This window comes from Gavialis gangeticus, unplaced genomic scaffold (genome assembly GCF_001723915.1).
Source record: "Gavialis gangeticus isolate Ggan-Ray unplaced genomic scaffold, GavGan_comp1, whole genome shotgun sequence".
Taxonomy (NCBI): domain Eukaryota; kingdom Metazoa; phylum Chordata; order Crocodylia; family Gavialidae; genus Gavialis; species Gavialis gangeticus.
In genome coordinates, this window is record NW_017728993.1 from 29,331,400 (window position 1) to 29,353,043 (window position 21,644).

Genomic DNA, 21,644 nt, shown 5'->3' on the forward strand with positions numbered 1-21,644 from the left:
CCCTGCAGCTTCTGATCTCACACCCCTGGAGCTGTTTCCTGCCTCCCTCCATCCAAGTGGAAAGTAAGTTAAGATCGAATGGAGGGAGGAGGGAAACTGCTGTGAACTGCCCAGCAGCTGGGAACCCTGTGATGCTGGCTGGGCCAGGCTGGAGCCAGAGCAGGAAGCAGTGGGCAGCGGAAAGCAGCAGCAGCAGCAGGGGGATGCAGGGAGCAGTGCAAGGAGCAGTGGGGGAAATGGCAGTGGCGAGTGGCACGGGAGCCATGGGGACTGGCGTGGGAAGCAGCAGGGGCTGCAGCAGTGGTGAGTGGCAGGGGCCGTGGGACTACGGGAAGTGGCATGGTGTGGCAGGACCTGTAGACAATGTTGGAGGCCACAGCAGGGACTATGGGGAGTAGCAAGGGCTGTGGCAGTGGTAGAGAGAGTGGTGGGAGCCATGGGGGGCAGCACGGGGAGCGGTGGAGGCCACAGCAGGGGCCACAGCAGCAGTGGGGGGAGCAGCAGGGGCCATGGGGAGTGTCAGAGGCCATGGCAGCAATAGGAGGAATGGCAGGGGCCTAAGGCAGTGGTGGGGGCCACAAGAAACAGCACGGGAAGTGGCGGGGGCTGCAGAGAGTGGGGGGGGAAGTGGCAGGGAAGCATGTGGGAGGGAAAGGGAAATGGTGGCGGCAGGTGGGTACGGAGCCTGTGCAAGTGGGGCAGCAGGAGCACAGAGCCTGGGCAAGGGTGTCTGCCTGGCTGCATCACTTGAGGCTCTCATGCAGTCCGCAAGAGCCACACACAACGGAGCTGGCAGCCCGGCCCCATCTCAATCTGTCTCTCCGATCCCACCCACCATACCCAGACCCCACCACGCACACACACGCCACACACCCTTACCACAATATACAATAGGACTGTATTTTGAGCTATAATGCAGTCACCTCTAGATACACTTTGTAAACACATAAATCAGTACAAAATATTTTTAAATATAAATAAATTAAAATAAGTTCTAGTAGATGTTTTAATTCTTTGTATATGATTTGGGATTTTTTTTCTGGTTTCAAGATTGCAGCACTTTTCCTCCCAAAAGGAGTACTTCCAGGGCAAGGGGAGGGACTTCCGGTGGCAAAGATCAGGGGTTGGGGGCAAGACTTCTGGTTCCAATATGGCGTCTGGGGGTGAGGCAACTGTAAAGGGGTGGGGCTACCCACACGGCCCTCAACAAGTCCCCAAAACTTAGTAAGCGGCCCTCCACCCAAAGTAATCGCCCACCTCTGGTCTATTCATTCTGTGATAGTCTTTCTCCTCAAACAGTTTTACAAAAGCCTTCCCAGCATATTAGTCTGTCCATGAAAATACAGGTGGAGGACAATATTTCTATAATGCTTCACTACAATGTGTTATATTACTTCATATTATGGAGGCTCTGGAGGTGACTCCATAGTTAAAATCATATTAAAAAGTGTGCACTTAAACATATTTAATCTCCTTGCTTTGTATGACAAAATACACTGTCTCCTTCCCAAACAGAACATTTATCTGAGTGCTGAATGTGTGTTCCAAGAACGTAAAAGTAAAGATTAGTTTATGAGTAAAAACAATTAAAACTGGGTCTTTTAGACTTTTTATTTGTTAGTTTTTTCTTTATTCTAACTTACATTTGCTTAAACAAACAGGCTTTAATACACAGCTGATCATAGCTTAAATACATAAGCTCTTCAGACTTGTATAGACGTAAAACACATCTTGTGGCTAGACTATACTTCAACAGGTAGTGAATCAGTTATCGACAATTGTTACATCAAATTGCTGTTGTTATACAGGCAAGTAACAGTTTTGGGGCAACAATTCAAGAAACTGCCGTAGTGACATGAGAAGTAACTCAGCCAATCACACGGGTTTCTCCATAGCTAATTATCGTTCATTACTAGTTTAATGGCAATTGCAATGGATTCTATGGATACTACTCACTCAGGCATCCATCCTTGAAATACTCCATCTAGCACTGAGGGGGCTTTTCATTCTGGGACCCTCTTCCTTCTTGAATAGTCTTGCTCTTCTACTTATCAAGTTATCCTTCCTATTATATTTCTCTTGTCCTTCAGCTTAACCCAGTTTTGCCTCTCCTCTTTTTATAGCCCTGCTCTATTCCTTTTAGCATTCTCTTTTTTTATTTATATACTAAGTTTTTTCCACAAGCTATTGTGCTATTAGTTACTTAGATTAGTTGCAGCTGCTTCTTTGTCAGACCTAAGGAAGAGCACTTCATGCTCAAAGGCTTGTTTAAAGTTTCTCCCAGCTGCGTATTTGGTCCAATAAAAGATGTCACCCCAATAATATATCCTTGCCTCTCACATATTTCCTGGACCATCATGGCTCTATCACTCCAACATCACCTCTGTTCTACATTTTAGACAATGTTGGAGGGGAAGTGAACATAGGGAAGGCCCTTAAAACGCAGCTCTGTTGAGAAACGGAATAAGTTTGTAGTGCTGGTCTGACTGACATCCTTCTAAGCAACCAACCAATTGCAAATGAAGGGTCTGATTCACTGGTATACTTCAGCGTTTTTGTGCTGCTCTGGTAATGCAAAACAGCTGTAAGTTTAGTTTGGGTGCCTAATGTGTCTTAGTATTGTGGTTTACGGGTGCAACTGCCCTTAAAAATTAAATTTACTTAAAGTCACTCCAGGTTGATATTGCATATCTCCAATAGAAATATCAAGAAGCAGTGTTGCCTCTGCTTTTCTTGCGTAGTATTCCTTTTCAAAATTCAATGCTTTAAAAAAAAAAAAAAGCCCTAAGGAAATATTATATATTAAGTAGAGATAAGTCTAGCTGCATACATGGCTAAATTAAGGGCGAAAGTCATTACAGTGGTATGCATATGGCATAAGGGAAATAAAATCAAAATATAATAAAACAACTTAATGCACCTTCAAACATCAGCCTGATGTAACATCACAGCACAACTCTGACAGACCAGAGTTAAGTTGCTTTTTGGAAACTGAGGTGAATTTACTCTAATCATAGACCAAGACAGTAAACTCTAATGTATTTAAGGCATATAGCTAGAAAGGATGGAAGTACAACAGTTGCAAAGGCTAGTGGAGGAAAACAGAAATTATATCTAAAACCTAATCTTGGCTCTACCATTGATATATTGCATCATCTTGGATAAACCACATAATCCCTCAGGATCTCAGTTTCCCTATCATTTATAATGGAGAAAATACCTTTGTACTGATAGAAGTGGGATGAGAATTGGTGATAAATCTTCAGTTCTTTAAATATTTAATGTTATGTCAGTGCAAGTATTATCTTTCCTTTATTATAGAGAATGCATAATTGATTATCGTATATCATAACAACATACAATGATTATAAAGTTGTATTTCCATGTGAAAGTTTTGATACAGTCTCATTGACAAAACTGGCACTTTATAATCAGCTTCAGTCTTTGTATTATGCTATTATACACACAATGTCCTTACTGGCCAGTTATTAATGAGCATTCTATTATATGCTATGATTTTTTTCACCACAGATTATGAATTAAAGGATCAACCAATTAAATATCTGTTGATATTTGAAATTCAATTTATGTAAAAATAAAGAAAAAGGATAGTTTTCCCTTCGATTATATAATCTTTGCTTGCCACTTATTTTGGAGGCTTGAATTCTGAGTTCAGCTTCCTGTTTCACTGAGCATAATTTTAGGCTGGATCTATAACGAGCAGTATCATCCAGCCTCTAAAACTGAGCATTCACAGAAACATTTACACTTTGTACTCCATGGAAGAGAGGAATGAAAGTCTTAATGTGAGGGAACTAAGCAGCAGCAGTGTAAAGAAAGCATTTGTTAGGATATAGTGTTCTTTTATCTTGTCACTTTATATATGTGTAGGTCTCAAAGTACCTCACAAAACTGGTTAAATATCAGTATTCACATTTTACAGGCAGGGAAACTGAGGCATGAAATTTCACTATCTTGCCCAAATGCAAAAAGAGGGTGCTTAGCAAAGATGGGACAAGCCTAGACTTCAAGAGCTCCAGCTCCCTGATCTGTTCTACAGATCATACTCCATCAAATAGGATGTCATAAAAATTAAACAAAAATCTTTAAATCAGATCTTAAGTGCTTAAATTGAAAAAGCTCTTTTAAAACAGTCTATTTAAATTAAAGTCTAAATATACTATTATCTATTTAAAAATTTAAAGTAAAAATAATAGTTAACTTATACATGTTTTCTGCTGAAGTTAAAGAAAACCAAATCACTGAAGTGAAGTAAAGGTTGTTCAAGTGTACAGTAAACTTTGGGAGCAGTAGCATCTTCTGCTGGTACAGAGGGGATATAATTTTGTTTCAGTATATCATAGAACCATAGAAAAATTAGGGTTGGAAGGGATCTTAGGAGGTCATCTCATTCAACCCCCTGCTCAACGGAGGACTATCACCAACTATACCACCCCAGTCAAGGCTTTGTCTGGCACGGTCTTAAAAATCTCCAAGGATGGATGTCCCAGGGAAAGTAACAAGGGATACTTACCAGCAGCAGGAGACACAGCACAGCAGGGGCAGGAGGAAGAGCCCATGCGGCTCGTCAGCCGCCTCTTTATTCAATTAAGGCCAGCCGGTGATGTCAGCCTCAAACACTGGCTGGCAGAAATAAAAATGGCGGCCAGTGCCGCGGACAGGGAGGAGGAGAGCAGCAAGAGAGGGGAGCTGCAGCCGCCTCAGGGAGAGGAGAGGATCTTCCCCACGGGACCCACAGAGCCTGACGAGCCGGAGGCAGACATCGGCGGTGCGGGGCAGAGCACCCCGTCAGAAGCATGCATAGGACGGCAAGGGAGCAACAGGCACTCCAGACTCAGAGACAGAGCCAGAGATGCACCCGGAGCCCGAGCAGACCCCAGGTGGGAGTATTGGGATGACCGGGGTGAGGAGGAAGCCATGCCAGAGGGAGAAGACCCCGGGAGAGCCCCAAGGGGGTTACAATCGGGGCGGGTATCACCGCCGGTCCCAGCAGGGCCGATGGGAGAACGGGAGTGAATCCCGAAGGCGACGGGCAAGAAGTAAAGTATTCCCCAAGCTAGAGCAAGGGGAAGGATAGTAAGGGGACAAGGCATAGCCACATCAGGAGGTGACTCATCATTTTTTGTGTTTTGTTAACGCGTTTTGTTTGGTTGCCCCATGCAAAGTGGGAGAGTGGAAAGCACGGGGATAACCCCGAGGAACGGGGCCAAGGAAGAGCCTCGGAAGGTTTTTTTGTATTTCCCCGAAAGAAGGGGTGGAGGCAAGGAAGGCCGAGGGGGCAGGTCCACACGGGCAAACTTCGCCATAGGCAACGAGCATCCAGACGTCAAGCCATGAGGCACAATCCCACCAGAGGGGACAAGGCCAACAGAGGGACAGCTCATCTGAGGGGGCATGAGGCCGGGGTGTAGGGGTGGTGGAGCCCCATGAATGATGAACAGTCCCATCTACTGAGGAACAAGTCGTGGCAGGTGAGAACAGGGGAGGCGACTCGAGAGGGAGACACCTGCTCGGTCAACGACACGAGTCCGTAAGACGCCTTAACGTTTACTACCAGAGCAAAGGTTGCATGAGAACGACTATTCAAAGCCTGGCGATCACAATGGAGATTCCACAACCTCTCCAGGCTACCTGTTCCAGTGTTTTACTACCCTCCTAGTGAGAAAGATTTTTCCTAATATCTAACCTCAACTTCCCTTGCTATACCTTAAGACCATTGCTTCTTGTTTTGCCATCTTCCACCACCAAGAACCGTTTAACTCCATCTTCTTTCAAACCCCCCTTCAGGTACTTGAAGACTGCTGTTAAATCCCCTCTCAGTCTTCCCTTCTCCAAACTAATTAAGTCCAGTTCCCTCAGCCTCTCCTCATAAGTCATGTGCCCCAGCCCCCTCACCATTTTTGTCACCCTCCACTGGACTCTCTCCAATTTATCCACATCCTTTCTGTAGTGGGGAGCCCAGAACTGGACACAGTACTACAGATGTGGCCTCACCAGTGTCAAATAAATGGGAAGAAACACTTCCCTTGATCTGCTGGTAATGCTCCTACAAGTGCAGCCCAGTATGCCATTAGCCTTACTGGCAACAAGGGCACACTGCTGGCTCATATTCAGCTTATTGTCCACTGTAACCCCCGGGTCCTTTTCTACAGATCTGCTACTCAGCCAGTCCCCAACCTGTACTGGTGATTAGGATTGTTCCATCCTAAATGCAGGACTTTGCACTTGTCCTTGTTGAACTTCTTAGGATTTCTTTTGGGCCAATCCTCCCATTTGTTGAGATCTCTGAGTGGTGAGGGTGCACTCTATCCCATCTTCCAAGTCCTAGATGAATATCTTGAAAAAAAAATCAGCCCCAGGACCAACCCCTGGGGCACTCCACTAGATACCAGCTGCCAACTAGACATCGAGCAGTCCATTCATCCAACCCATACTTCTTTAGCTTGCTTGTGAGAATGTTGTGGGAGACAATATCAAAAGTCTTGCTAAAATCAAGGTACACCACATCCACTGATCCTCCCACATCAAGAGAGCCAGTCGTCTTGTCACAGAAGGCAATCAGTTTGGTTAGGCATGACCTGCCCTTGGTGAATCCATGCGAATTGTTCTTAATCACCGTCTTCTCCTCCAAATGCTTACAAATGAATTGCTTGAGGACCTACTCCATGTTTTTTCCAGTGACCAAGGTGAGACTGACTGATGTGTAGTTCCCTGGATACTCCTTCTTCCTTTTCTTAAAGGCAGGCACTCTATTTGCCTTTTTCCAATCATCCAGGACCTCTCCTAATTGCCATGAGTTTTCAAAGATGATGGCCAGCAGCTCTGCAATAGGTAACCAGTTTATTTCAGACTCATTCAAACTTAGAAACTTACTGAGAATTGAAAAATGTAGAAAAGTTTGTTTTCTTCCTAAATCTATGAATAAAAATAAGGTGTGGTGGGCTGGGGTCTACTAGATCTAAAATCTTGTTGAATATGGTGATTAGAAATAAGAAGTTCAGTTTTAAGTATGACAATACTTTGTTGAATAAAATAGTTTTAAATGCAAACATGATTTTTTTATGTGTTTGGCAAGTTTAAGGTAATTTACTTACCTATTAACAAACAATTTTAAATTGCTAGTTTGTACATATTAATTGAATTCCAATTTCCATCCAAATACAGCTTGACACAAATCATGAGCAACAAGTTAATCATCCAGTGAATAAAGGATAAGTCACGTTTTTTCCTCACATCAAAATGTTAGGATCAAAGAAACTGGAAAAAATATATGTAGCTATATAATTAAATAAATATGGAGAAATATAGTATATCCTTCTAGTTAGCAAGCAGTAGTATAAGAAAGTAGTTGCAAATCGACATTTCAATGCACACTATTCAAGACTAATCAACCTTTCTTTACAAAAAAAATGAAATAATACAAAGCCAAAACAAAATTCACATCAGTTATTTAAATCAGGGTCCAGCCTATCTTTATTTAAATCATGCTTAAATAAGAAGTTTAAATCAAATGATTTCGATAAAAAAATCCTGTATTGTCTCTTATCCAGAGTTTATTCACAAAGTTTTTTTGGGGTCTCATGTAATAAATAACTTCTGCATAAGAAACCTAACCTTTTCTGTCTAATTTAGAAATGGCTCTTAAAAATACAATGGCAGTGTGAATAGAAGTGTCTTTTGAAGTTGAATAAGAATATTTAGAATTTGCTTACAGAACAGCAAGTGTTATATAGCTCTTCATATACAAATTGCTGCTCTGGATCACATCCATGGTCCATCTCTAGTTAGCACCACGCTCCTCAAAGGAAGGACTAGGAACTTTGAAGAAGACAACTGTGGGCTAGCCTACCCTGTACATGGTATACCATTGCATTCTTTAATAGTTAGAATATGGATTACATCCAGAAGCATAAGGTTTACTACCACTCTAAAATTTTTGTCAGAATTAGAAGTTATAATAGGAGCTACATACCACTAACTAAATAATAAGAGGAGCCACTCAATTATAATAGCAAACGCTAACAAACAACAACATTGCAGAGAAAGGATAGCTTCATTAGTGGAACATCAAGACTATTAAAAAAGACAGAGGGTTGTTAACAGCTCTGCCATGAAGAGTTTAAAAGAAATCTGGTAGATTATAATGAGTCATAAAGTTAATTGACTCTGTCACAGCTACCTGAATAGAAATGTTCTGCTGCTGTCACATTGCCAGGCAGTTGTTTTTAAACTTTAGGTGGACCAGGAATCAGAGGGATGTGACTGCACCACTGCATCACTCTGGATTCGCCTCTGATGTTCAGTTCCCTTTCCTGTATTGGTATAACTTACAGGTTTCTAATTTAATTGTACAAGTGGTGTAATATTTTCTTCCAATGCTCATTACTTTTATTGACATTAAAATTTATATAGCATCATGCTGTCCATTCACTTACTTTAATTAGATCACTGAAGTTCCTCGTAGTTCTTTCAAGTCTTGACTAACCTAATAACTTTTGTGTCACCTGCAAAACTTGCTGCCTCACTCTTTCCAAATATTTAATGAATACATTATACGATATTAGACCTAGTATAGAACCCTCCCCAACTTCTAACCTTTAACCTATTATCTATTTAATTTATTCACTATTAATCTTTTCTGTAATGAAATTTGATCATTTAATCTTACTCTTAGTTTTCTGTCTTCTAGCCAATTTTAATTCATGAAAATAACTTGCTTCTTACCCATGACAATTTAGTTTCTTTAATACCTTCTTGTGATGGACCTTGTCAAAGTTCTTTTAAAGAAATTACATCAATTCTTTTTTTTTAACTATTACATTGCTCAAAGGTTTGAACAACAACAGATTCACAAGAGACAATTTTCTTCTGATGTGTCATCTTCCCTTATATCTTCTCATGTCCCCTGCTCTTTTTCTCAGATCTTCATTTAGAGAACATTCTTACAACATAATTTGTTAAGTCTTAATGAAGACCACCATCTCTTATACAAAGATTCCATTTAGTTTATTGTTTTATTTAAACTGTCATGATTTATGAGTTACAATTTACCATTAGGTAAATAACTAATTAGTACAAAACTTATTTACCAGTATTTACCATTAAGTGATTGGGAACAGCTAACATGGATTCACCAGCATAGGAAGGACTGGTTAGACTGAACTACTGCAGAGAAGGCAGTACTGCAGCCCTACTTTCCAATGCCTGTGATCCTGATATCTCCACCCATAAATGTTCGAATAGTGCTATGACATCTCCATATTATGTGCTGTGACTTACTGTCAGCTTAATTTATTACCCCAGGCATTATAAACAGCAAGCTAAATGTACCATATTAAGCTACAGCAATATAATACCTACTGCTGATTATCTAATGACTAATAAAGATTTAGGATAAGGACAATAATAAGGACATGTCTTACTGTAGAATAAATTATATAACAGGCTGTTGTGTTATGGATGTTTATGTCATTATAAGATCACAAGCATCTGCCTTCTGATACTGTGCCTCTGATCAAGAGTGGCACTGTATTTATCCCTGCCCCTTGTTCCCCCATTCTTGTGCTTGGCCTCCTGTGACCTGTCCCTCCTGCCACTTGCTTCCTGCCTCCCCTGACCCCATGGCCCCATGCCTGTGTCTGTCCCCCTGCTCATTGTCCCCAGTGCCTGACCTCCCCTACCCTTTACCCCGCCACTGCCTGTGTCCGACCTTTGATGCCTGTCCCCCAGCCCCTGTACCCTGCTGCCTGCTTACCTTCTGGGCAGCAGCTTTAGCTCCAGAGCTGTCAGCAGCAACCCCAGCCCAGCCTGGCCAGCCCAGCAGCAGTGGCAGCTCCAGGCCTAGCCAAGTCAGGGCTAGAGGGACTGTAGTAGTGGAGCCAGAACTGAAAGTAAGCAGCTGGGAAGGGGAAAGACTATGCTGTCTCCCCCATGCTTCCCCCCAAGCCAGACACTGTAGGTCTCCCCCACATGCCTGCCTTCCTCATGCTTTCCCCACCCCGCTGCACCTGCCCTGGGCCAGTACTAGAATCAAAGACCTTGTGAACACGGTAGGTACCCATGCTAGCCTGAATTTGAGCAGAAGGTAGGGCAGTGTGGCACCTTAGAAACTAAACAACTAATAATTTCTTTGTCAAAAAACAGTTTAGAAACAGTAAGCCATGTTCCAGTTTATCCAGGTCACATTAAAGATACCACTAGCCAAAGGTCTTCCATACAGTAGTACTGTATCAGTTGAGCTCATAAACAATTGCCCGGTCCAAAAAGTATGTTATAACCTATCTCCAAAGGACATGGCTTGTTTGTATAACTAACTGTGGATGGCAGATGGCTTACCTTTCTTCAGACCCCGTTAGATATTTGCATTAAACATTGCCATCCCCTCACCCCTGTCTTAGTTACATGAACCTCAGCTAAATTGATGAGCCAAAAAAAATCTAATGATGAACTAGTATACTCCCGTTAGTGTGAAATACAATTACTAATTACCTCTGGCACCTTCTCTTCAGTTTCTTTCTTTATTACATCTGCCGGTGGGTTTACTACATCTTCCAGCTCTCCAAATCCTGTTGGTAGCCAAGCAAAACTCACCATCATCACTGTAGCCCAACAAATTATTTACATCCTATTCGCTTTACAGACCCCTTGCTAAAATTTAGTAAACAAAACTAAGTATGACTGCAACGAAGCCTCACATAATAGACTTTAATCACCAACATAAGATTCTGCTACCCTTTATAGGGGACTTGTGCAAGGAGTAAGTGGTTTTAGCAGTTGTCCATTGCCTGGCATGGTCATAACACATCATTACTGCCTCACATTAATAGGGCATCATTAACAGGACAGTAACTGAATTTTGTACAGCTAGATTCTAGCTCTCCAGAAGCTTTCTGTCCTGGAAAAAAAACAAACACCTGTCTTTGAGTAGGATATAAATGCCTAGAACTATCTAAGAAAACCCTATTATCTTAATATATTTTAATTCTCTTTCTGACCCTCTCCTTAGAGGAGGTACCATAGTCACAAGGTGAATTCCTGCCTTCTGGAGTTCTCAGCACTTCCTTACACTGTACATCAGTATTGTGGTGCTGCTATTAGTGCAAAACAGTGTGGATTAAGGCCATGGGAGATATTTTAAGAAGACATCTCCAAATCCATGTTTTGGTCTACTGATGCACCTCACCAAGCCATGTCCAGGAAACAAAGTTTCATAATCCTTAATGCTAGGGGAAACTCCATGGGTAAAATTTAAAAAAATAAAAAAAGTAAATCTACTTAAAATAACTGTAATTCCAGAGAGGAAAATCAAAAGTATTTTGACATGCTAATTTTGATCATCAGTTGTGACAGTTCATACCAGATACATTGTTATGGGATTTTTTAAAATTTTAATCAGTAGAAATGCCATTAAGATCACTTATTTCTTTAATGAATGTGACATGTAACAAAGCATAAAACAGATACGGCCGGTCAAATAAGAAGCTCTAGAAGTTCCATGCCTTCATTACTGCTTCTCATGATGACCTTAGAATATAAGCAAAATCCAGCAGAAAAATTACAGCTACTGCTGGCTTAAACTTCCCTTCACCTTACCCCAACAGCTGCTTCCAGCACCTTGTAATGTCCCAGTCTCTTTGATGTAATTTTGTTTTGGAGTCTGGAGTAAGAGAGAGCAAAAAATGAAAGCTGATTATTTGAAAGGATGGAGCTTTTTGCCTCTTTCATTTAAATGAAAGAAACTTAATTTTGTAAGGGTTTTTTTTTTTTTAAGTTTTACATGTTAAAATGACCTCAACCTAATGTCACATTGCATTCCTAATCTGACAAGGGCACAAAAAGAGGTTCTTCTAAATCTCAGGCACTTACTACGTTATGCTCACCTTCTCTGAAGTCAAAAGTATTATTATGCTATTACAGCCTTAAAAATACATACAATATGAAAAGCAGCAGTGCATGCTTGGGGAAAATTAACCCCAGGATTTTTTGTATACATGCTGTACTATACTCAAGAACAGTAATACCCATGTAACATGATCAAAATCTCTACTGATTTTTGTTCTTTTAAAGATGTCATCCCCTTCAACTAAAGTATAATAGCACAGGCATTTCTATGAATAAAGAAATGAAAAGGGACTATGTAGCTAATTTGTAGGTACTTCAGTCTGTAATAAAGTGTCCTTTTATTGCAGTGCTGCTAGGCATACAATGAGATACATGAGTGCAATATAGAAGTCTTGTAAATTAAAACGGCCCCCAGTTTGCACAGTCTATTCACCACTGCTTACTTCTTTCAGTCTCCTGAAAGTTTCTTCTCCTATTACTTACATAGTAATAGGAATTGCTCTAGTATTATGACTACTGTTTTAAACTCCTAGTATAAAAGTTTAAATAGGCAGTTTTATAACCTTGTGCTGGTACTTATGACTATAAATTATAATCCTGCATATATAATTAGTGTAATGTACAATATGCTGGCTACTTAGTGTATGTGTGCAGTGCTTAGGGTAAATTATTAGGGGTGCAACGATAGAGATTTTGGGGGCCAATACTGATAGCCGATATTTAAGGAGGCATATCGGCTCATACCCATCTGATACACCTGCCATCAGCTGGTAAGTCCGGTGTGGTGGAAGGATAGAGGGGAGACAGGGATGTGGGGGGCAGATCAACACCCCCTGTGGTGAGGGAGGAGGCAGGGCAGGAGCTGCCCAGCCGTGTGGGGGGGGCGTGGGATGGAGTAGCAGCTCACGGGGGGGGCAGCTCCTGCCACTGCTTGCAACCTGGGAGGGTGGGGGGGTGCGCCCCCAGACCTACACACTACAGGGCAGGCTGCAGCTGCAGAGTGGAGCTGGAGCTGGCTCTGCGTGGGGCTGTTCTCGCCGGGGGCTGGGTTCAGAGCGGGCTCCGGCAATACTGGGAGGACGCTGCAGCTGCTGCAAATTTTGCTGCAGCTCCACTCCCACCCCTGCACCACCACCCAGCACAGCCCCAGCTGAATGCTCCGCCTCCACCCAAGCCCCAGGAAAAGCCACAGCTGCACAGATCCAGGGGCACATGCCCCTCTCCCCTGCCCTCCCAACATGCAAGCAGCAGTGGGAGCCACCCCCCACCCCACAAGCTGCACCTCTGTCCCGTGCCCCTCTGCCCTGGCTGGGCAGTGCCTGCCTCTGCCCCCTCCCTCACCGCAGGGGCTTTGATCTGCCCCCCATGCCTCTTCCACCCTGCTTTCCCTTCCGACTTACCAGCTGGAGACAGCTCTCCACACTGCCGACTCTGCTCCATGCTGTGCTGCAGCTGCACACAGCACGAGCATTTATTGGCCAAATTATTGGCCCCATAGGGCTGATATCCAATATAGACAATTTTCTTCACATCGGTACCAATCTGATATGGGACCAATGTATCAGTGCTCCTCTATAAATTAGTATTTAACAGAACGCATTAAAAAGCTACTAATCTGAATGCATTGATTGTAAGTAACTTGGGTTATGCTCAGTTTTTAGTTTGATTGATAAGAACAACATAGTGTACCTGGCTGCATTCTCTATACTCCCCTGTCAAACCCCTAAAAATAAAGCAAAAAAGAAATGGTATCCACATGTTAGTGTAATATTACATAGCTAGGCCATAAAAAACAAAGGTACCACATTCCCCATTCCCCCGCCTTCTTTAGTAACGTTTTATCAACATGCACTTTGCAATTTGCCTTTAAAGGTCAACAGATTCAGACCAGTGTGAACCACCCAAGCCTACATCACATCTTTTGACACAAAAGTTTTTAATGTAACCCTGAAGATGCAGAGGACTTGAGCCTAGGCATTTTGCATAACCTGTCATCACTGGGCCCTTGGCCCCTGTCTGCATGTCTTCACTGGCACTGGGCTCTCCACAGCCCTGTCTGCACACACTCACTGGTACTGAGCTCTCCACACTGTAATGTGACCCCAATGAGGGCTCCTCCACCCCAATAGCCTCAGCCCGGTCCACTGGATTCAAATAACAACGTAAATACAAGCTGCTAGGCTATAACATAACAACAACAATAACATTGGATGACAGGAGGCCAAGCTAGATCAAGGCCTCAGAGGTACAACAAGGTATGGGGTGTGGGAAATAACATTGGAGGTCACACCCTGCCCCTTTAAGGAGGTGAGCTTCTCCCTCAACAATGTGTGCCTCCTAGCTCCAGATACTTTAGGAGCTCCTAGAGCCCGTTAGTCCTACCATCAGCAGAATAGGCAACCAAGCATCTCTGAGTAGCGTTTCTGCAAGAGCTCCTTCGCCTGGTTGCTGACAGAGAACTAACCTCCTGCCAGCCCCAGTCCTGGGACTTATATATGCCCAGGGCCCTGTTCCCTTCCAGTCACCTGACTGGGTGCAGGTGCCAGCTAATACCCTGATTAGCTCACAGGCAAGGTAGCCTGCAGCTGTGGAGCCCTGCCTACCTCTTTGGGCTCCCTAGCTAAGCTGCCTCTGAGCTCTTGAAGGAGCAGGCACACCTTAGTGCCCTGCAACAGTCCAAAAGCAAGATAGCAGGAGTAATGGACATGAACATCTAATTACTGGACCTTTCTATGGCAGTGGGGGAGGGGGAAGGGAGTCATACTAATAGTCATGTTCTCTTCATGTGCTGCTGACCAATAAGGAGTATCTTTTGTGCATAACTGGGCACTGTATACAGACCTTGTTCATATTGTGCGTCTTCCTTGCTTCAACAGAGAGCTATTACTTAAAGGCTCGGTAGAGCTCTATGGGTAATAACTCAAATAAAACTGAATTTTAAGAGGCAATAAACAGATAACTTTTTATGTGGTAACAGCATCTTTTGAGGTAATGGTTTTCTGGTAACTTTCTTATTGAAGTGATATCTCTGAACTAGTCATGCCCACTTGTATTCCCATTTTACACTACCAGTGAAGGATGGGAATTTAAAACAACAGGTTAGAAGCAGAGTTGCTCAAAATTTTACAGCAACAGTTTCTTCAGCAGAAATCTTTTCAACTAAACAAACTCCTTTCTAAAAATCCATTTTTTTCAAAATATTAGTTTTAAGGATTTCATATTTGTAATGAAAATACAAAAATGAATAAAGACAGTTCTCTACAAACAAGGATTTTCATTTTCATCATTTTTATGTAAAAATCATTTCCTGGTCTGCTCAGACTGTAGCTCCTACAAGAGTGGATGCAAGATATCTAGAATTTAGGACCCAAGTTAAGGGTACCTTTCCATTTCTGGATGGACCTACAGATCTTTGATGCAACACTTGCAACTCTTATTGTTTCCATAGTACACAAAGGTATTGTCAAGAGGGTCACAGCTTAAGTCCTGAACTCATGTCTCACTGCACAATCAGCAGGTTAATTTTACTTTTAAATGTATTCTTTATACACTACAACTTACTGTGCTGTTATCTATTCCCTGACTGACTGGAAACAGCTTAGCATTTCCCATTTGGGGTGGGGGGGAACAATTTAATATGCACACATGCTACCTCTCTAATATTCAGCTAACACTGTTTAACACTAAAATAGATGGACCTCTGTTAGCAATTATACAGTAATATAGGCCAGTATCAATCAACAGGAGCCACTTGGGTTCTCTGCATTCAAGCTCCGTAGAGTGAAATAAACTAACTATTGTTAACGTATAATTGCGTGGGCACAAACTGTGAATCTATTCATCTTTCACAATGTCAGCTTTAACACCTGCACATACATGAAGAAAAAAACAAAGATTAAGCAATAACCTCTTTCACTATGTCAGTTGCTTAATTTACAGGCAGATGACCAGTCAAGTTTCTCTGGATATGAGAATACAGGAGGTGAGTTCCTTCTTTAGTATAAATGAACACATTCATTGTAATGCTCTTAGTTACACAGTAGATATAATGAACGGCATCCAGATTTTTTAATGTGTAAAAAGCATGTATTAAACAACTGATGGAAACACTATTTTATCATGTGAATTCTCTAACTAAATGCAAATGAAGATATGCCAGGGAGCAAGATGCCTCAACTCAGTGTACTGGGCCCAAAACTATTTGGAGAACTTGCTACCAGATCCAATCCTGTGTAATAGCAACTTTCAGAATTTGGTAAATGGCCAAAGACTGAGGTACATTCTGACTTGGACAATTCTACGGGCATCCTGAATGCTAGTGAGTACCTCAGCTCCTAGTGTTATCTGAGAATTAGAAATGTGTACTCGTCTACCTATTATATAGTGAAAAAATAAAATCAGTAATTCACAGGCAGTAGCTCTGGACTGTAGCTACTTAGGTCGTAAGCATTGCGTAAACTGAGCCAGGTCAGGCAGACAAGTTGGCCTTCTATGAAGTTACAAGCTATTCAGGACATAACACTGGACACCAGACTTTAAAGAGTTACCTTTTTTAAATGTCAAGTTTCAGTAGATATAGTAATTTCAAGAATAAATGGAAGGTAAATCCCTGTTTGAAAATACCATAATCCAAAGTGAGTTACTTCTAGTCTGGCTAAATTTTAGATTTACTTTTTTTGTTTGTCATAAACAGCATTCAAGACAGAATCCAAGAGGATGTGGAAAATGTTACGTACTGCCCTTAATTAAATTATATGTCCAAAATAAAAGAAAAAACTTAGTGTCTCACAATGCATATTGTTAACTCAACTTAATGTGCTTCCTGATTTTGTTTTATGTAAAAATTTTGTTCAGACACAATGTTCATAACATGAATATGAAAGATCTGGCTGTTTCCTTCTAAAATATTTTATACCATCTACAAAGACAGCTACAAAACTGGAACATAAGTGAGATTGTGCTTAAGAGTTCATTTCAGAATTAAATACATCCAAGTTGAAAATAAAAGCTAATTTAAAGAAAATCTCCCCAAAAGTTTTTTGGGCTGGTAAAAAATTAAGCCTATAGAAAGAATTAAATGAGTTGTTGCTGCCAACAATAAAATATATTTAAATTTTATTTAGGTTTTACAGGAGATTTGAGGCAATCAACCATCATTTTTGTAATTGGTGAGTAAAAGCCTTGATATGACTGTTCCATTTGTAAGTCTTGTTAATTAGTCATGAAGTTTTGTTTGTTAATATGTAAACACGTGGCAGAAAACACGTGGTCAAAAACTCCTCCCCCAGTTGTCTGCCTCCCCATTATACATGGGCTAATGTAGCTGTACTACTTCTGATACTGAGTTGCTTTGTTTAGCGCTATCTCAGACATTTCTGACCATCACTGCTCTGCCCTAAATACAATATATAAACATTTTGTTAAGCCTCACATAAACACTACAAATGTTTAAATACGAGCTCTAAACCATGCAGGTTACTTGAAAAGGACCATAGCATTTTTTACCACTTCTTTTGTCGAATGTTCTCTGTAAATACACCTCTGAGTACTACAAATGCATGACTTGTGAATAATGCCAATAGCATCACTGGAACTAATAACAGCAGGTAAAGTTAAGCACATGTTTAAGTCTATACAGGATCAGGGCCTTAGTTTAAATTTTAATTTGTTGAAATCTCTGGAAGTAAGGTCATTATGTTAGTGTTAGTTACTATGTAAGGTTATAAATGACTTAATTAGACTAACTTATGTGTTTAAAAGTTAATAAATATTTACAAATTACTGCTGAACATTTTGTACTCAGTATTTTAAAAAAAGAATCCAGAAATAATGTTTTTGTATCAGGCAGGAATATACAGGATCAGGTTGCAGTAGCGCAAAATAGCAGCATCTCATCAAAATGCTGGGGACAGACATAAATGTTATATGAAAGAGAACTGGTGTGTATGTTATTTTTTATAAGCTAGAAATGGGAATTTTGGAACAGAGCTAAGAAAGGTAAGAACATTTGTGCAGAGTTCAAAAGACAGAATATGTTTGTGCGCAACAGGGTTTTTTTTAAGTCCTGTTACTAAATATCAGTAGAGCTAGGTCATTTCAAACCTGTGATACATGTGAAAAACTGTAAAAAGTGAAGAAGTTAAACTGTTACACAGTTATTATGATAACCAGAAACTTCCTTAAAGAGAAAATGAACAGGTTTCTATTTCATGCCTTTTGAAACAAATGCAATCCTGTATTTTGTGTGTTAAAGCAACACATTTTCATGTGGTCCCTCTTCAAAGCTAATCATTTTATCAGGTACTAATATTTGGATCAACAAAAACAAAAATAGCTAGAAATATAATTTGTAACAAATAATAGAAGTAATTTTATTTCTTTCTGTACATGAATTGCCCACCATCAGACCTGAGCCCTTTTAGGTATGATAGTCCTGTCTAGTACTGTAACAAAGAGGGGGTGCGAGGCGCACCAAGAGAGGGAAGGCAAGCCTCTTGTAAAAAAATATTTTTTTAATATTAGGAATATAAAGAAATGAGAAGAGTGGTTGAAAGTTAAAACAAATATGCCCCTCTTCAGTAACTGACAAATTGAGATACTGTTTATAATATACACAGACAAAAACCCACCAATTTTCTTTGCAACTTGGAAAAGAAAAAGTGGTCTAATTAGCAAAAGATTTGCATCACAATTAATGCAGGAATTACTTGGAAACGCATTCAACTTAAATTAATCAAACACTGCTTTATCCAGACAATTGAAACAAAGATGTAGAACAAGAAAGACAAAAATGAGAGAGAAAATCGCAGGGTAATAGAAAATGACAAAAAAAAATCCATTTCACTTAGGAACACTAGTTGAAGAGATGGTTATGAAACTAAATGTAACCAAATAAGGAGTAAAATATTAGATTCTTTTTCTTTTGGGTGCTAGTGCTTTACCCATATATAATTTATTCCTGCTATAATTGACTGCATCTCAGTAGCATGTGTAAGAAATAAGCTTAGTTTACTCTTCTGGAATAAATATACCTGAATGGATAGCTTTTAAATTACTTACCTAGCACGATACCCTTTACTACAGCTAAGACAACCAGCATGATTATAGAGTTTATTAGTGTGCAATAAATATCCTCACCTGGTTTGGAGCAAGACAGTAGTGACAGAACCACAGCCTAGTAAAATGAGCATCAAGTTCATTGGACTTTGGATCGGATGCCAGATGGTCATGGTCACCTTTCTCTGAAATTCAAATTTAAGGATGAATCAGAATAACTGGTCCTCTTTCTAGAAGAATTTTAAAAACGTACATGTAGACAAACTGGGTCTAAGATTTAGTTAAAAATACATAGACTGTTTTTGTATAACACGTCCTCATAATAGCTACTAATAATTTAGTTTAAATAACGCTTCGGAGGGCTAGCGTATGATGGTTTAGGTGGCATTACCAAGTTGACCCATCTGTGGCAGTCAGTTCCAGCAAAAAAGTATAGTTGCATAAGAAAACCAGGATGGACAACTGTTTAACTGCATGTGCAAACAAGAGCAGACTGTTTTCTGCACTAGCGTAGAAAGCTATCTGAATGGTACTAGAAATAAATTCGTTCCACCTACTGTCTCAGCTAAGACATTTTTAGCATAGTTCAGCTACATTCATTAGCCTGTTCTGCAGTGGGGACATTTGCCAGAGAGAAAAAATATGCTAAAATACACAAAACAAAGTTTCATTTAGACAAGATAATGTAAGGCTTTGCCTCCTCTGCTATTTTCTGGCAGAGATAGGGTTAACAGCGTCATGCCAGCTTTAGAAATTGGTGGTCACTGCTTTCTCTGACATCCCATGGAAACAATTTCTCCTCAATCATTTCAGCTATTCAGATTATCCATCTGGCTTTTTCAATGCTCACCTGAAGGATTGTTTTATGCTGCAAACTAAAATAATCTTTTAAGTGGAATTTGGGAAATAGTGTTTGAATTGTATATAGTTTCGCTTATTTGCTAGAATTATGCCTGAAAGACAAAGAAGATACTATTGCTGTTTGGGCCCTGAAATGGCAAACTCCTAAGTGTAAACTTAATTTTTTTTTGTATATGTAGTCTGGTTAATTCAACTAAGTAGAGCCTCGGTTCCAGTACTGCCGTCAGCTAAGCACTCACACATAACAGGCTCAAGTCTTTTGACTGTAGGTTTTTCAGAGTAGGGAACCTGTCTTCTGTGTCTCACAGTAGTATCATGCACACTGTTAATAAACACACTTTACTACTAAGTAAAAGGACTGGTATGATGTGTTCCATCTTAAGAATCAGTACTTTAGGCCAGAGGTCAAAAACCTATGGTCACAGGCTGTATCTGGCCTGCAAATCAGCTTGCAAACCCCAGATATCAACATGTAAAAGTTAGTCATCATCACTTGACACTATTCCCATGGCACAGTCTCTAGGGCTAGGGACAGACATTCAAAAAGCCTGAGCCTGAATTGATTCAATCTTTGCAGGTTAGTCTAGCCTGGCTAGGCTGAACCAGTTTCCAAGTGCACATACATTCCTCTGGACTGAAAAAATGCAGGCACGTGCCTACAGTGACTCAGGCTAGAAGCCGGGAAGCACTACAGCAGCCTTCCCTCTCTTCCACAGTGCTGAGCTGGCAGTGGGGGGGGCAAGGTCAGGTCCTGGCAGAACACTCTGATTAGGGAGGGGTTCCTGCCTCCCCCCCTACACACACACATACTTCTCCTGATCAGTGAGGAAGCTAGCAGGGTTCTTAAACAACTTTTTCCAAGGAAGGAACAGAGGGACATTACCAACTGACCTGTTGATTAGCTCCAAAAAGCCCTAAGTGGACACTGTCCTGTCTGCCTTACACAGACACCTCTTAGCATTAGCTAGCATACCACATGCTGGCTACGGTCCGTGCTGTGGGGGAGGGGAGGGGGGGAATCCCTTCTTAAGCAAGAGAGGGGGGAGGGGGTGGCAGGGGGAAGCCAGGCAGACCCTGCTGTGCCTGCATTTTCTACCAGAGTTCCAGATATGGAGCAGAGGGGCAGGGGCAGGCCTGCTCTGGAGCATACAGTCCAGCCCAGGGCTGCAAAGCATCTGGGATGTTGGGGGACTCTGGTTTAACTTAAACTAGGAAGAAGATCCCTCCCTTGTGGACTTCTGTGATATCCTGCATTGTACCTACACGATACCAGGATATCCTCCCTCCCCCATTCAACACACTGAATTTCTTGTTAAAAGACAAGAAAAAGTAAATTTGTTTCCTTTATTCAGAATGGAAGGAAGTACAGATAATTAGAGACAGAAATAAAAATTATTTCATAAGAATTCACTTGAAAGGAATACAATTTCTACAACTGCAACAGCCACCTGCTCAGCCTAGTAGCAACTGAAATACTCCTGGAAATGTCTGGAAACACTGTGAGTTTTCAGACAGTTTCTAAATGAGGGCACAAGGAGGCAAGTGGAGTCCTAAATTCTTCAAGTAAACCAATTTTTTCCTTGTTTTGGACTCCTTCCAAATGTCAGCAGGGTGAATTGAGCAGCTGGCAGCTACTCATGAAAGGCTGTTCTCTTGTTGTTAAGTGATCCATTCAGAACTAGCAAGACTCTGCCTAGGTGGATTTAGCTACTCTCTTTCCTTTGTTTCAAGCAGGGAAAGCAGCACAGCAAGAATAAGGAAAACTTCTGTGATTTTTACCCTTCCAGAAGTAATATTTCATCTCTCATAAAAATAGCACTTACATGGGCTTGTGCAAGGCATTCATACAGTAAGTGCTGAGTCCT

At 41.1% G+C, this 21,644-nt stretch overlaps 1 protein-coding gene across 1 annotated transcript in view; it reads left to right on the forward strand.

The window, feature by feature from the left end:
• Nucleotides 1–21,644, forward strand: part of AK5 (adenylate kinase 5) — a 177,903-nt gene that overhangs the window by 119,837 nt on the left and 36,422 nt on the right. The window contains exons 9-10 of the mRNA XM_019528327.1: nt 15,802–15,844; nt 16,986–17,030. Of these exons, the coding sequence (XP_019383872.1) occupies nt 15,802–15,844; nt 16,986–17,030 (88 nt within the window). The remainder of the gene's footprint in view (nt 1–15,801; nt 15,845–16,985; nt 17,031–21,644) is intronic.